Consider the following 17,665-nt stretch of genomic DNA (forward strand, 5'->3'; position numbering starts at 1 on the left):
AGGCTCTCTGCTGAGCAGGGAGCCCGATGCGGGACTCAATCACAGGACCCTGGGATCATGACCTGAACTGAAGGCAGCCGCTTAACCAACTGAGCCACCCAGGCGCCCTTCTCTTCTGTCTCTTATAAAGACACTTGTCTTTGCACTTAGGGACCACCTGGATAATCCAGGATGATCTCATTTTTCGAGATCCTTCACTTAATTTACACATATGAAAACCTCTTTTTCCAAATAAGGCAACATTCACGTTCCAGAGATTTGAAAATTGGATATATTGATTTAGGGTCACCATTCAATCCACTACAGAACTCGAGTGCTACTTTTAACTCTTTGAAATATACATATTTTAAGCATACAAATAGATGGGTTTAAAAATATGTTTACTTTGGTGTACTACTTTTCCTCAAGCTAAACATAAAACTTTGTCAAGGCTGTACTTCATGCACTGACTACTTAATTAAAGTGGTTAAATAAATTAATATATACATTTTGGTTATTACTATTAAGATGGGTATACACCCGTGAGATTATCTATCTATCTATCTATCTATCTATCTATCTATCTATCATCTATCATCTCTTTTTCATCTATCTCTCTCTGACCCATTCAGGCTTGACAGGTATAGTACATGAGGATAAATCCTAGTTATATAATAATCCCCAAACATATATTTATTGATAAGTTTCACAGATAATCATTGGGAAACCAGAATGTCCTTTCTCTTGACAAATGTGAACTACATGCACTTGTGTTTGCTCATTGTCATGTGATGACACTATATTAGGCTTGCCACGTGGCTTTGTTTTATAACTTTTCATTGGGTTTCTAGAAAGTACCCATTTCCTTGTATAGTAGGAGGTAAACATAATGCTTTGAGACCTTCTAAAATGAGATTCATTTCATTTATGATTTAAGAATAACATGAGCTTTTGATTTGGATTTCCCTGATGCCGAGAATGTTGAGCACTTTCTCATGTGTCTGGTGGCCATTTGGATGTCTTCTTTGGAAAGATGTCTGTTCATGTCTTCTGCCCATTTCTTGATTGGATCATTTGTTCTTTGGGTGTTGAGTTTGATAAATTCTTTATAGATTTTGGATACTAGCCCTTTATTTGATATGTCATTTGCAAATATCTTCTCCCATTCTGTCGGTGGTCTTTTGGTTTTGTTGACTGATGGAATGCTACAACAAAAAAAAGGCAGTTAGTGAAAAAAAAAAAGAATAACACGAGCATCATTTAAAGGTTTTAGCTACATTTAGAACACTGATTAGTAAGTTCTACCTTTTAAATATTGTCTCTAATACACTACCGTGTTTCCTAGCTACCTTCCTTTCAAATGTCAAGCATTTTCAAAAGCATTATGAGTAAAAAACGACATTCACTGCATAACCCATAACCCACAACCTTAAGCTATCCTTAGATTGCTTGAAGAGTTCTTGATCTAATTACATAGTTGAATTGCAGTTGTGGTGTTTTGATTTAAAAACAGAAAACTGTCATATTACTTGAATGAACACAATATTCTTTTATTTGACATTCTTATTTTCTTCTGTTTTTTTTTTCCTGAGACAATACTCTGTTCAATATTCTTTGAGTTATTTTTATTAACAAAATGTACCAGTATGACTATAGAGAAATGTTTCTTCCTAGAGGAATCAGACATTTTTCTTTACTCTTTAACCAAAATGTCTGAAACTCTGGCTTTTATTTTTTTATATTACTTTACTTCATAACAACTTTTTTTGTGATCAAAAATGATTTATGTTTCTTGGTTCTAAAACAAAAAATAATGGGCTCATCAAAGATCAAAGATAGATTCACATTTTTTTTTCCTATGTGGAAGCTAATGAATTTTGAGTAGATTTAAATCTATATTGTGCTAAAAGTGAAATTTGGCTGCTAATCTCTTTTAAGCAATTTAAGGACTATAATTAAACAATATAATTTATTTAATATCTTTCTAGCAATATAAATCACAATGGGTATTTGAAAGTTGCATCACTGTAAGTACTATAAAATGATAGCTACTTCAAAAAGTAAAATCTATTTTAACATAGGATTCTTTGTATTTCAAACAGCATTGAAATAATTTTGTAACCTTCACAATTGGTGAATCAATTTCACCATGAACCTTTGACTTTTGGGCATTTTGTTTGCTGTTTGTTCTTTCCATTTAAAAGCATTATAATGCCTTTTCATGGAAATTATATATTTTGGTGGTAACCCCTTACGTGAGAAAAGAAGAAGAATATGCCCATATATTATAAACTGTTTAGTTGGTGGATTGGGCATTTTTGTTATTTTCTTATAAGTTGCTTAGAGCAGAAACTATGTAAGAAAATAAATTTATTAAAAATTACATTGATGCATAGAGCAATTTGCTTGAATGGAGTCTCTATAAATATGATTAGTTATCTATTCTACTCAAGACAGAAATGAATATTTGTTCTCAAATAAAATCTGATAGAGTAGATTATTTCCATATTGGATTATACTTGCTTGTCAGATTCCTAGAGTAGTCACATACTAATGTTCTACCAGATCTATCTGATTGTCCATAGAGAAAGAGCAATGGCTTTGAAAGCCCTTTTAAAAATGTAATTTGCAGACATTATTTCCCCATTATGTGAATATTACATGTCCTAACAATTGTCCTCAGGTGAATCACATAGTAATCTCTATAGACATGAATTAGAATATATTGGGAAATGGATCATAAGAAGAAGGTTAGCAGTGCATACTGCAGTTATTGTTTTGATCATCAGCTCCCATAAGGCTTCACATATGATTTTCCTGATTTGTGGAGGAAATACAATTGGTATCTGTTGTATATATCACCCGGAGAAATTGTTAAAAATGCAGATTCCTGGATCCTACTGCCAGAGAGATAGATCCTAAAAATATGGAATCACTCTGGATTATTTCAATATGGAAGGGGCCACATATCATTTGGAGAAATATCATTTTAGGGGCAATTCAATCCAGATGAATGGATAAAAAAGCAGGGGATGCATTCAAGTGAAAGAAGGCTTTGTTATATCTCCCTTAACATATGGGGAAGTCTGTAAAACCTGAGTGTCTACTACTCTTTGCTAGATACTTTACACATTATTGCATTTAATTTATATAGTGGTCTGAATAGGAAAAGTGAATATTTGGAAGTCCTCCCACACTTTCCAGAGTCTCATAGTTAGCAAGCTGAGGAGAAAGGATCTGAACCTTAATCTTTCTATTTCATGATGCAATGATGAGGCAAAACAATCACAGTCATGTTCAAAGGAATCTCTGAGCAGTTGAAAATCTGGACATAGGCACAAGGTGAAATGGGAGAATTATATTACATCTGTAAGATGTAGTTGTTTGTGGATGAAATGACATGATGTTTTACTGTGCTTATTACATCTCTAAATAACCAGTATTTATTGTTATCTATTATTAGCATTTTTATACCTTGTCTTCCTTTATCCTAACCTCCCACAAATTCAAAGTGCCTATAAGATGTGGGTAAGTGCCCTTATTTTGTAGGAGAAAAGACTATGCTCAAAGAGGATAAGTAATGCACCCAACTTACTTAGGTAAATGTATGATAAACGTAAGTCTTGGGTTTATGTCTTTGGAATTCCAAAAACAGGATTTTAATCCTGGACTTTCTGACTTAGACTCTGAGCTAGATCTAACCACATTCAAACATCAAACAGGAAAGGAGGAAGATTTTTAGTCTTTATGATTTTATTTAGTTCTAAAGGTATAAAAATAAACTAAAAAGTGATAAGCCTACAAATGTAATAATGTTAATTCAGGAAAACTGTTTTATAAAATTCTTATTTTAACATTTAATTATTCATGCTCATGAATGTAGAATTGTAAGTCAAAATTATTGTATATAAAATGTCCTTTTGCTATTTTCTAATGTGAGAAATGATAGTATTTAATTATTTCAAAGTTAAAAACTAAAATCTCTTCTGTCAATTCATGCTTTCAATGCTTCCAGGATTTCAGATGTCCCTGTAAGTTCATTTTCAAATAGATGCATAGAGGTTGTATGGTATCTTAAAATTCTATTTCTAATTTAAGTATTACCAGCTTGTGAGACTGTGTGTTCCGAAAGGCTTACAGCCTATGGCTAAAAATGTTAGTTACCATGCTCATTGTTTCTTATTTTTATTTTTGTAGGGTTCCACGGGATTTCCTGGATTTCCAGGCGCCAATGGAGAGAAAGGTGCCCGGGTATGGTATATAAGTATATTGCCCTGGACTATGGAATATAAATGTTCTCACATGAGTACCTATCTCTCAGCACTCCACTCACAGTGGACTGTAATTCGCTGCATACTGAAACTATTTGAACTGTCTTTGGCAGGGCGTTGCTGGCAAACCAGGCCCTCGGGGTCAGCGTGGTCCAACGGTGGGTGCCTCGATTTAAAATCATGATTTTCATTTTTTAGTCTGGATTTAATTTTCCAAGATAATTGTCTTCAAAAATGAAAACTGATCCTATGCTTTTGGATGTGCTTGGCAGAGGATCAGTTTTTATCTTTTGCTCTCCTGTGCAGGGTCCTCGAGGTTCAAGAGGCGCGAGAGGCCCCACTGGGAAACCCGGCCCAAAGGTATTATGAGTACTCATTCCATTTGGGTTTGCCTTCAATTCCTCTTCCAGAGGACGAAAGCTAGGAGAAGAAATCAAAACTGATTTTTTTTTTCTTTTCTTTCTTTCTTTCTTTCTTTCTTTCTTTCTTTCTTTTTCTTTCTTTCTTTCTTTCTTTCTTTCATTGTTATTGTTAGGGCACTTCAGGTGGTGATGGCCCTCCAGGCCCTCCTGGTGAAAGAGTAAGTATGACACAGTAACAATATAAAATAAATATTAATATTTTGCAAGTGTTTATATTTCTGGGAAAAGGTACCTCTGTCTGCAGTGATTTGCGAAATCTAGTCAGAGTTTAAAAATTCCTATATTTTTCATTGACTTCTTTTTTAAGAAAAGCAGAATCAGTTATGTACTACTAATTTTGTTATCGAAATGAGAGTAATATTGTGCATAATTGCCCTATGATGTCACTCTTAAACTCAAGCCAAAAACAATTTTTTTAAAAAAATATCCATATAACACCTGTGCCTTCTCCTTCACTCCCCTTGCTTTCCCTATTGATATTCATTTTGTCCATGGCACTGGAAGCAGCATTATGCTGGTAAAATGCAAGCTCCCAGTAGCCATTAAGTCACAATCAATACACATTCAAATCAAGATAAAACATCTATTCCAGTAAATAGAAAAACTATTTAGTAAATTGATTTTCAATTGATATAAAATAAAGCTAAATATACATGAGTAAGCATGCCCTTTATTTGTTTTCTTCTGGCAAAATACAGCATTTTTGTAGCCAGAGATTTGAAAGCTATCTTCTTGAAAGAATTTTAAGAATTAATTTTGTATCACTCTTAAAGAAATTAGATTCACTTCTTAATATTGTATAACAACGTTCAGGATTATGCAATCATAGTAATATATTTTTTATATACTATTGTTTGAAATTTATAATAGGTCTTCCACAAAAAGGAAAACAGAAACAACTTGTGATGTTTATACAAAGAAATCTGAGAATAAGTAATTTTTTGGGGGGAGCATTTCTATTTGCAACAGAAGTGTCAGTAGATAAGACACAAGAATAAACATTTAATTATGGTTGTTTCAAGGCTTTGGTTCATATTTAATTGAATTAAACTTCTACTAAATGTTTCTCACTGTTGGTGAACTATTCCCAAATTGAGTCCATTCTGTACATTTTGAGTTCATAAATAATATATACATTTGAAAAATTTTATGGTCAAAGTCATCTTAATAAGAAAATGTAGTTTAGTTAAAATGACTAAATCATTAAATGAAGTAGAACCATTTCACAAATTATAGCAAAACCAGGAGTTTTATCTTTAAAGTACAAATTATTTTGTGCTCATATTTTGCTTATGCATTCCAAAATATCATGATCAAGCATATGTATTTACAATTTTGGAACATAACACTATGGCCCAACAGCATGATTACTTGTAAAAATAGTTTGAAGTAAGAAGGGTATATTCTGAGGATCAAAGTAAGGGTTATTATAAAAAAATTAAAGTAAGCTGGTAACCATTTTCAAATAGCATTCATACATTTTAAATATATGGAACATATTTCCTGTGTTCTGTGTAGTTGATGAAACCTTTTATCCCTCATATATCCTCATTTTCTGCAAAGGATTTTACCTATCATCAACTATTTAGTTATGTCTTAGGCATAGTTGATGAATGACAGAAATAATATCATCAAATATTTTCTTCATAATATATGACTTGGGAAGTTTAGGGAGAGAGTTTTGTAGTACCAGTGGACTAGAAATGGAAATATCTATTTTCGCCCATGACTTCTTTAACAATATATTTGTTTATAAGTATACATAGTATTATATGTACATATTATATACATGCCTTAAGATTATATATATATATATACATACATATATATATATACACACACACACACACTCATTAGGATATTCTGCAACTTAATAGAATTCCTCTTACTAATGATTTGCAGATCATGGATGTCTGTTATTAAAGACTTAGTTCATAGCTTTTGGTTGGGTCTAAGATCACCAGATTTAGCAAAAGCAAAACAAAACAAAATGAAAACAAAGAAAAGAACTAAGACACTCAATTAAATTAGAATTTTTACATGAACAAGAGTTTGTGGTGTAAGCATGTCCCTTGCAATTTTTAGGACATATTAAATTATTCCTTATTAATCTAAAATTCAAATTTCACTGACACTAGGTATTTTATCTGGCAAAACCTGATTGGGTTCCAACACTATCTTTACACTGAGTATGTATTTTCCACTTCATCTGGAAACTATTTTGATTAATACAGACAGAACATACATTTTTTATGGAATTTTATAAAGAGCCACTTTTTCTTTATATTCTCTAGAGAAGTGATGTTTGAAATTTTTTTCCTTAAAGAAATTTAAATTCAAAAGCAAATTTTATTTGAAAAGGAGCCAAAATATAGAAAGCAGAGAAATGACATTTTAAGAAATTAGAAAAATTGAGCTTGCTACATAACCTAAAAAACATTGCTTTTAAAATTTTGTATTTAAAATAAAACTTTGTTTATAATGTTCTTAAGTTGTTATGATAGATGCTGAAAAATGATAGTTTCATACTTTAATAAGAGTACCAAAATTTGTGAGTCCCGAAAGTTGCCCAGCATTTTGGGTAATCGCATTGTGATATCTATTTATTTAATGACATATCTAACTTTGAACTTTCTTTTCGATTTTAAGATGAGATGCTAGTAATAGCAATAATTTGTGATGATTTCTGAACTAGCATTGGCTTAAAAGTGATAATGACATTTCCCTTGGAGAGGCTAAACTGATAAGTTGAAAAGAATAAATTCTATTAAAGACTAATTTTAGTAAACTTTATTTTTTATTTAAATATAAATCCCATTCTAGTTGAGTTACTTAAGAAATCTTATTTATATTTTCTTCCATTTTATATATATTTTTTTTAGAAATTTAATTATTATGTTCTGGGAACCTAAAGGATTATCTTTATCAATTATTTTGCTGTCTCTATAGTAAGGTCTACTTTCTGCATTTGAAAGATATGTAAATATGAGTGTTGAATCATATAGTTAATTAAGCATCAAGTTAAGAACAATATTATAAATGTATATTTGGATTGAATGTTAATGAGAATGATTATACAATGAAGTGTTTTCATCTTGTCTACAAAGAAGTTTATATGTGAGTAAAATGAGATATTGACATCTTCAAAAATAAATTTTAAATATAGTTAAAGGTCTTTCTGAATAAGCCACTTGTTTTTTTCTTTTAGTTTTGTTTGACTGGAGCCAGAACATTTATAGCATCAATTTTAAAAAATAACTTTTTGGGGGAGAGCTATGGAATTGAAATACTCTCTTTTGGGGCATGTTTCCAACCAGTGTTAAAAGTCCAGCATCTGTGGAACTTCTTGATACATCTATGTTCTGTTCACTTTTAATATGAACTCTAAATATTTACAGTGTTCTTTATTTAAGACCATTGATGCAATGCGTGGTTTTGAGTACTGAATAATGTGAAAAATCATGCATTTAGCTTTTAGATTAGCATAGATTATCCTGTTGTATTACCTCAGTTCTGTCATTACGGTGAAGAAGCGGTATGCTGTGTTTCGGTGCATCAGTACAAATAAATAGTAAAATACAAAGATGTATCTTTCAAGGCCTATTCTCAAATTTCTGCACTGCTTTTTCTTTTCAGGGCCCTCAAGGACCTCAGGGTCCAGTTGGGTTCCCTGGACCAAAAGGCCCTCCTGTAAGTGCCATAGGTTTTCTTCATCTTTCTCCATTGGACAATGTTTTCAAATTTTTGAGAGTCATAGTTTATATTTTAAACAATTTTTAGATACAAATATTGATGAAAATTCTAATAAAAACAAAATTGTAATTCATAGTGTCAAAGAATATACATTTTTCAATTTGTTCAATTTACCCAGTTTCAGTTTTTTGAGTGTTTCTGATGTAATTCAAATATATCTTAGTAAATATCCTTTCAAAGTATATCAAAGATGGAAACAACATGCATGGGTTTTATTCTCTCAAATACTCCTCTTCAGCAATGAATATTATTGACGGCATTAAAAACTGTTACTGATTCTTAAATATTTGTTTTATTAGTATTTCTCTTTGGTCTTCCATCACTCATTGTGTCCTTCAAAATACCACTACCTAAACATTCTCTAGCATTCTGACATTACTTATATCTCATTATAATTTGTTAATTTGTATTTAATACTTTTGTCTCTATAATGCATTCTTTTGAACAATGTAATGCCAACCCTTCCTGAATTATACCTCTTTTATAAAATTTGCTCAGGTATTCAATTATCTTCACAAAGTTAATTGAAATCCTTTATTCTCATACTTAAATATTCATGGGAACATAGGACATGCTCAGCGCTCAGTTGTTTTCTGCTTCTTTTCTTAGCGACCTACTCAATTTATTAATGAGAACTAGAATCAACTTACCCACTGTTTTAGTCCACTCTGGCTCTGATAACAAAAAAAAAAGAACCCCAAAACCAACCAAACAAAAGAACAAACACAGAGACCAGATAGCTTATAAACAACAAAAATGTATTTCTCACAGTTCTGGATGCTGGAAGTCCTAGATCAGGGAGCCAGTATGGTCAGGTGAGTGCCCCCTTTGAGATAACAGACTTCCTAATATATCCTCATGTGACAGAAGGGGTTAGGGAGCTCTGGAGCCTCATTTATGTCATTGATCTCATTCATGAAGCTTCCACCTTCATGACTTAAGCACCTCCCAAAGCCCCAAGTGGCTAATAACATCACCTCTGAGGGTTAGGATTCCAACATATGATTTAGGATTTCAACATGAATTTCAACACAAAGTTCCAGGGCATAGCACCCGTGTGTCTAAGGAAGTTGCTCTCAAAGTGTGGTCCACGGATCAGAGCATCATAGCACCACTGGGGATTTGTTAGACATGCCACCTCACTCAGCTAATCAGAACTCCAAGAGAGAGGCCCAGTCTGTGTTTAGCAAATTTTCCAGATAGTTCTGATGCATGCTAAACTTTGTGAGCCACTCTTCTGGTATACACTAAATAATGCTATGCAAACTTTAATGTGCATACAAATTGTGTTGGTATCTTGTTAAAAATGTAGATTTGATTTAGTAGGTCTGGGGTAAATCTTGAGTCTTGACATTACTGACGAGGGTCCAGGTGATGCCATGCTACTGCTCCATGGGCCATATTTTAAGTAACAAAGCTAAAAAATATTTTGGCTGAAAATAAGACCAACATAGTTTGAATATGATCTACTCAGCAGGAAGCTAAGTATAGTTAAAATTTTCAGTCAATAATTTGAGAATCAAATGTTTTTTTCACTGTAATAGTACAGATAATTAAATCATTACTAGTTTTACTCACATTCTGGATATTTACATTTGGAGGCTCATTGATATACATTTTTCAACTGAATATTCTAAACTGATTTTTGAACTGAATCTTTTTGACAAAACCACAACATTCACCTTGTATGAGGAAGTTATATGGGACTTTTTATATATGCCAATATTTCAAAAATTATATATCCCAATTCTCTATTTTCAAATAATTATAATTAGCCAAATATAGCTCAATAACAATCTTGCTTAAAGAAACAATTCAGAAAATTCTAAACTAAGATGTTAAAATTTAAATAAATGTTGCATCTGATTATGTTATACTTTTAAACATTTTGAAAATAATTTATAAATAATTTATAATGCATATATGTATCCAATTGTTATTGAATTGGATAACTCTCAATTTCACTGATAATTTTCAAATGTGACTTTAGCTCACATCTTTAAAAAAATGAATTATTTATCACGAAATACTGACTTACAGTATATATTAAATGTTGAAGCAATCTCTTTTGGCAACAATTTTTAGACACTGTGTTGAAAATATTATTTCAACACTAACAGTTTTGCTTTATTACTGCAAACATATCAAAAAAGGACTGTTATCTGTATTATAGTATTTTAAAAAGCTTAATGCAAATAGCTAGTATTAAATATAGGATAGTATCGAAACTACCTGCATATAATGTTGTTTACCCACTATCTCAGTTTCTTTCCAAATGTAATATTTGTCTTGCAAAGTTTCACATGTAGAGAAGTGAAAACACAGTTCCAAAAATGGTTGTATACATATGACGTTTTTCATAAGTATTTTGAAGCCATGTGCATAGATCATTGTTTAGCAACATAAAAAGCAGTGATATGTATAACTTCCACATTATCATACCATTTATATTTGTACATACTGTACATATTGCTAAGAATTGTTTCCTTCATGTAATGTAATTTTATTGTCAAAGAAAACTGACCCATTTTTACTCAGACTTTTTCAACCCATTCTCTCATGTATCTTTCAACAAGTTTTGAGCCATTAATCATCCATGCATTTTGTCTCTAAGAAGTATTAGAAATATAATAAATGCCTACACTTGAGAAGCATGCAGTCTAGTTGGAGAGACATGACACTGTTAAGGAACACTGCTTTCACTGCTAAACAAAATGATTTTTATACTCTGTCTCTGTGACAAGTGAAACATTAGAACATGAAATAAAAGTACCTATTATTTCTCTGGTATACAGTTTTATAACATTTAGGACAGAAATGCCTTCATCTCTTTCATATGGAAAGAAGAAATTCAGGTGGAGGGATAGAGCCAAGCTCATTTTCCTATGTTTCCTATTTCCTCAATTTCCCAAATTAATTGGCTCATCTTCATTGTAATCAGAAAATGTGTATATGTGTGTGTTCGTGTGTGTGTGTGTTTATATGTAAATTCACACAGATACACATTCACAAATGGATTAGGTATTGAGTGCTTGGAATGTTCATGTTTAGAGTCTGTTAATCTCTTACCAATGTCAGGATATAGTTACCCCGTGTAAGAAGAATTTTAACTTGAGGTGACTAAGATTTATAACACAACTCTTATGAGATACATTCTGTCTATAGAAGAGGAAAAATAAAAATTCAGTTCCAATGGGAAGTGAAAAAATTTCCTTAACATTTATTTATAAGTGTCTTTTCACAGATTGCCTTGCACACTCTCATTTCAGTAAATTTGTTGCCACTGCCCTTCAACAACATCAAAGGGACAGTCTATTTTGACCAATACAATTATTATTTTAAAATTAATGCCGTGAAATTATTTGGTAATTATTCTGCTTTATCTTATTGGATGGTAGCGTGGGGCCATTATAATTATTTAGAATTAATCACTTAATATTTGAAATATATACTTAAATCAAGAAAAATGATGATACGAATTCTTTATGTAGTCTATTAATACTGTTCCCTCACAATATGTAAGTCATTAAAAATCATGTTGCATTCATACCAAGATGATGTCATTTTGATCCAAGACCACCATTTTTAAGGGTTATAATATTTTGCAATCAAAGTGTAATCTATGCTTCTCAAATCAGCAAATATAATGAGATATTGAAATATATATTTACAGATTTGTTAGAAAACATGTAAATGGTTTATGCTGATGGCAAAACACTTCATTTGGGAGGCATTTTAGTATGGTGGAGAAAAAAAAAACCTCATTCATATTTACTATCCTTTAGCTGCCACTCTCTGTGTTTTTAGTTAAAAATTTTACTCCTGCCCCCAAATGACAGTACATTTATTCCTATATGTATCAAAATAATAACAAACTACAGAATTTGTTTTTATTTGCTGTTTTAAATTACTGAATTTACATGGAATCTACTATCAATTAACTACTTATTTCTGTGCTTCACCTTTCAACTGAGGGCAGAGCTAACTCTTATATTACTGTACACCAGATGCCTAATACAAAAAAAGTATGTAATAGATGGTTATGAAAGAAGAAATGTTTTGGGGCCTTGGTTAAAAACATTCCAGTTTTGGTCTTTTCAGAAGATGACACTAGAATCACTGTGGTGATCCTGGGAACCATGAGCAAATCACTGAGCAAGCAATAATCTTGTGAAATGTCATAAGAACCGTCATTAATTAGAGCTGTTAATTCACATGACAGCCAGGGATGAGATGAAATCAGGGAGCAGAGCTGGGACTGGACACTGTCAGAAAGAGCTGTGGGAGCCAATGTCAAAAAAGTCTTACTTCAGAAGAACAAAGCTGTCAGTGAAAATAATCTTTTGAAACAAAGCCTTTTCTTCTAACTCAGTATAAAAATAATTATATTTGAAAATAGATTTTTGTAAATAATGTATTTTTAAGATAAATAGACTTAGTTAAATGATTAACATAGTGTGAGAGGTATATCTGTTATCAATAAAAATGTTATTAAAATAATTATTTCTCTCCATTTATCCGGAGGGTGAGAATATTTCGGCCTCTACCTATTTAAACCTGTTTTAAAATCTGACCCCAATACTGAGTAGGGTGAATAATCCATATTGCAGACTAAAGAAGCAATCTATTTCTACTAAGTGTCTAAAACACAGGAACTGCACAGAGTTGTTTACTTTAAGTACTTAGTTAATTGCTTCATTTATTTCTTCAGTCATGACACAGACAGCATCCTTTAGAGAAAGTAATAACATAGCAGAGTTGCTGTCCAGTGCTTAACAAACATTATGTGTCCAAGAGGATATTTAAGAAAACCGACTGGTAAAATTTGGCCCTGATGACTTCGAAAATTGAGCATAGCGCCTTACCTTGTTTCCTTTACTTGAAGCAATTGGGAGACAAAGTGCCCTTGTTTCTAAGTTTGTATTTCTTTTCATTCTTATCCGTTAGAAGCTCAGACTACCACTAGAGGACACTATCTTTCTGCTATCCAAATCTTGATGCACAGGAAATTGAATTAGGAACAGATCACCAAAAAGAGGGGAAAATACTCATTTGTCAAGTACCGAAGAACTAAAACTTTTTGTAAAATTAAAAATACAGATCTGTATGAATATGTTTTTAAAAAATAGATGCTAATGAAATCATTTAGATGTAAAATGTTCATAATGGAGTAATATAATTTTCTCTTGGTCACAATTACAGATAGAATTATCCTAGAGAGATAAATACACACACTACTGTATATAAAATCAACATGACCTCAAAATATGATACCTAATGAAAATATTATGAGAAAATTGCCCAACAGATTATATTTAAAGTATAAAAAATTTCAAGAAATATTTATGACATGTGGTATTTAATATTTGTGATTTCAGGGTCCACCTGGGAAGGATGGCCTACCAGGACACCCTGGACAACGTGGAGAGACTGTAAGTGACCCCACTGTTTTGATTGAAATTTTCCATCTCTAGTACCTCATCATTTCACAGAAAGTTATTTTATTATTAATAGCTCCTTTATTAGGTTATGGACAATGGAGAAACTAATTTCATTGAAACTTTTATTAAAATATATATATTTGATATATATATATATATCAAATATGATTTAGTGAGACCAAAGAATAAAATTGTTTGGGTTTCTTCCCGGGAATTACATCTGCATGAGGAACATAAAATAAACTCTTTAATGGAGAATCCATACTCATATATATTAAAAAAAAAATATATATATATAAAATACATAATTAGACCCAAATTTGTATCCCACCACAAATTAATATCCTTGAGGATATGTGGTGTTACTTGATTTGACGGTCCTTATTGTCAAGAACGGCACTTTAGGGATGACGGAGAGGACCCCATTATCTTTTCGACACTTCTACAAGGTTGTCAACATTGACCCTTTTACAGAAGTATTTGTTTAAAGATATATTCCGTCCAACCCTATCATACGTCCGCTCTCTAAAGGAAACACATTATACTAAGCCATGCATTTAATACATTCTTCTATCCAGAACAAAGGGATGAAATATTTTCTGATGTTGGAACCATAAGTCTATAACTGGGTTGAAACAATGTCAAATGCATCCTTTCGCCTCAAGTAGGAAAATGTAAATGGAAAATGTAACTGAATTTTATTTTAAAATTATGAGGACTATAACATTAAATAAATTGTCTGAACAACTTATGTGAATAACAATGATTTGGGCAAAGGGGAAACTGGCACCTTTAGTATGGTTTAAAAATCCTGGTGGGTTTGTTTACTTATTCTGCCACTGTTACCAAACCATGTGTCTGGCTTTTCCAGGGTCATGTAGTCTAATCAGAAGTTATCACAGCTTAGCACGTTTCCTTGGACTCAATTCTTGGATCTCACCATTGATTAATTTTATCCAGATATCTTAAGGAAATCACAACACAGACTAGCTTTGACGGTGTGGTTCAAAGTCATTTTAGGGCATGCAGCCAGCATGAAGACATATTTGGAGTTACACTGTAGTGCACACACAGCAACAAATCTGAAAACAGGATGTTTTTTTGCATAGGATAAACAATCTATCAGCAGCAACTCAATTCCTGTTTTGCTCACCAAGCAACGATGCTTAGTGTAACAACTTCTTCATTTTAGTTAGATTGTAAACTTCAAAGTCTTGGATTTCAAAAGCAGAATCAAATATGATTTACTGAGACCAAAGAGTAAAATTGTTTGGGTTTCCTCCCGGGAATTACATCTGCATGAGGAGCATAAAATAAACTTTTTTTTTCTTTAAATTTTTATTGTTATGTTAATCACCATACATTACATTAGTTTTTGATGTAGTGTTCCATGATTCATTGTTTGTGCATAACACCCAGTGCTCCACGCAGAACGTGCCCTCTTTAATACCCATCACCAGGCTAACCCATCCCCCTAGCCCCCTCCCCTCTAGAACCCTCAGTTTGTTTTTCAGAGTCCATCGTCTCTCATGGTTCATCTCCCCCTCCGTTTATTACTCCCCTTCATTCTTCCCCTCCTGCTATCTTCTTTTTTTTTTAACATATATTGCATTATTTGTTTCAGAGGTACAGATCTGTGATTCAACACTCTTGCACAATTCACAGCGCTCACCATAGCACATACCCTCCCCAATGTCCATCACCCAGCCACCCCATCCCTCCCACACCCCCACCACTCCAGCAACCCTCAGGTTGTTTCCTGAGATTAAGAATTCCTCATATCAGTGAGGTCATATGATACATGTCTTTCTCTGATTGACTTATTTCACTCAGCATAACACCCACCAGTTCCATCCATGTCATTGCAAATGGCAAGATCTCATCCAAAATCTATAAAGGACTTATCAAACTCAACACCTAAAGAACAAATAATCCAATCAAGAAATGGGCAAAAGACATGAACAGATATTTTTCCAAAGAAGACATCCAAATGGCCAACAGACACATGAAAAAATGCTCAACATCGCTCGGCATCAGGGAAATCCAAATCAAAACCTCAGTGAGATACCACCTCACACCAGTCAGAATGGCTAAAATTAACAAGTCAGGAAACGACAGATTTTGGCGGGGATGTGGAGAAAGGGGAACCCTCCTACACTGTTGGTGGGAATGCAAGCTGGTGCAACCACTCTGGAAAACAGTATGGAGGTTCCTCAAGAAGTTGAAAATAGAGCCACCATATGATCCAGCAATTGCACTACTGGGTATTTACCCCAGAGATACAAATGTAGGGATCTGAAGGGGTACACGCACCCCAATGTTTATAGCAGCAATGTCCACAATAGCCAAACTGTGGAAAGAGCCAAGATGTCCATTGACAGATGAATGGATAAAGAAGATGTGGTATATATACACAATGGAATATTATGCAGCCATCAAAAGGAATAAAATAAACTCTTTAATGGAGGATCCATACTCAGATTTGCAAACCTACTCTCCTTCAAATCTTGCAGTCAATCATTTTTAACTAAGTCATTGCATAGCTTTGTGGGAGTAACTTTGGAATATTTTCAAACTGTCTTTTGGAAAAGGGATACCTAGAGAATAGGCATTGTAAAATCCCTTTTGTCTCCAATTTAATCAAGACCTTTTGCTTCTACCAGAGGAACTATATTATTATATATAACATTTCAATTTATTTTTTATTTTTTATATTTTTTAAAGATTTTATTTATTTATTTGACAGAGAGCGAGACAGCAAGAGAGGGAACCACAAGCAGGGGGAGTGGGAGAGGGAGAAGCAGGCTTCCTGCTGAGCAGGGAGCCCGATGCGAGGCTTGATCCCAGGACCCTGGGATCATGACCTGAGCTGAAGGCAGCCACTTAACCAACTGAGCCACCCAGGTGCCCCTATAACATTTCGATTTAAACAAAGCATATTAAAATAGCATATTAACTAAGTGATTCTAAGATGGATATTCTCCTCTAGTAGTTTCTCATAGACAAAGTCTAGAATTATTTTTGGAAAACTGTATTCCTGATTTCAAATCCACTTTTAAGAGCAAGAGTGAATCATCCCAGAGTCAGGAACCTTTTTTTCTCACCTTGTTCTGTGCTGACCGGAATTCAAAGGATTGCCTTGTACAAGAAAGAGTCAGAATCTAGAAGAGCCATGTTGCTCTATGTGTGTTACCTTATTTTCACGGAGGAATTCTTTTGTTTGTATTTGAGATTTGTCCCCAGTGAGAAAGTCTTGAATTGAAGTTTCATTCTGATGTTTTACAATTCAAAGCTTTTTAAGGCCACTGGCAATAATTTGAAATAATTTCTGTTATACTGAAACAACCCAAATTTGTCTCAGGAACACACCTGCCAAATCCTACAGTCATCCTAAAATTAACTTAGTCTCCAACAGATTATCAAAGTAGGAGTTAACATTTTTATTGGGTCTTACAGCAGACCCAGCGTAGCAAAGTGATCTCCATTTTCAGGGACTTTGAAAGACATAATTTAACTTGTTCTTCTAAAATTAAATGGCAAGTATAGTCTTATTATATGACAATATTGAACCAGCACACTCCATTGTGAACTATAAAATTTTCTTGTACATGGTTTATTTGTGTCACATTTATTGGATATTTGCAAATACTCTTAATGTATTAAAGGAGCAGACATAAAAACCGGCCGTCCTCCAGCCCCTCCCAAATCAGTCACCTACTCAAATGTGCTAGCACCCAAGGTTTCTCTTTCCACATTTTTCACAGAATTTCCTAATTAAGCATTGATTTTTAATCAGTTG

At 33.0% G+C, this 17,665-nt stretch overlaps 1 protein-coding gene across 4 annotated transcripts in view; it reads left to right on the forward strand.

Annotated features, from left to right (window-relative positions):
- Window positions 1-17,665, forward strand: part of COL11A1 (collagen type XI alpha 1 chain) — a 193,174-nt gene that overhangs the window by 105,177 nt on the left and 70,332 nt on the right. For all 4 annotated transcript variants that reach the window (XM_088022931.1, XM_088022932.1, XM_028101999.2 and 1 more), the window contains 6 exons: window positions 4,177-4,230; window positions 4,364-4,408; window positions 4,557-4,610; window positions 4,786-4,830; window positions 8,309-8,362; window positions 13,804-13,857. In XM_088022931.1, the coding sequence (XP_087879057.1) occupies window positions 4,177-4,230; window positions 4,364-4,408; window positions 4,557-4,610; window positions 4,786-4,830; window positions 8,309-8,362; window positions 13,804-13,857 (306 nt within the window). The remainder of the gene's footprint in view (window positions 1-4,176; window positions 4,231-4,363; window positions 4,409-4,556; window positions 4,611-4,785; window positions 4,831-8,308; window positions 8,363-13,803; window positions 13,858-17,665) is intronic.

This window comes from Eumetopias jubatus, unplaced genomic scaffold, assembly GCF_037043125.1.
Source record: "Eumetopias jubatus isolate StellerSeaLion01/CBP00866 unplaced genomic scaffold, mEumJub1_p1.0 scaffold_4, whole genome shotgun sequence".
Taxonomy (NCBI): Eukaryota; Metazoa; Chordata; class Mammalia; order Carnivora; family Otariidae; genus Eumetopias; species Eumetopias jubatus.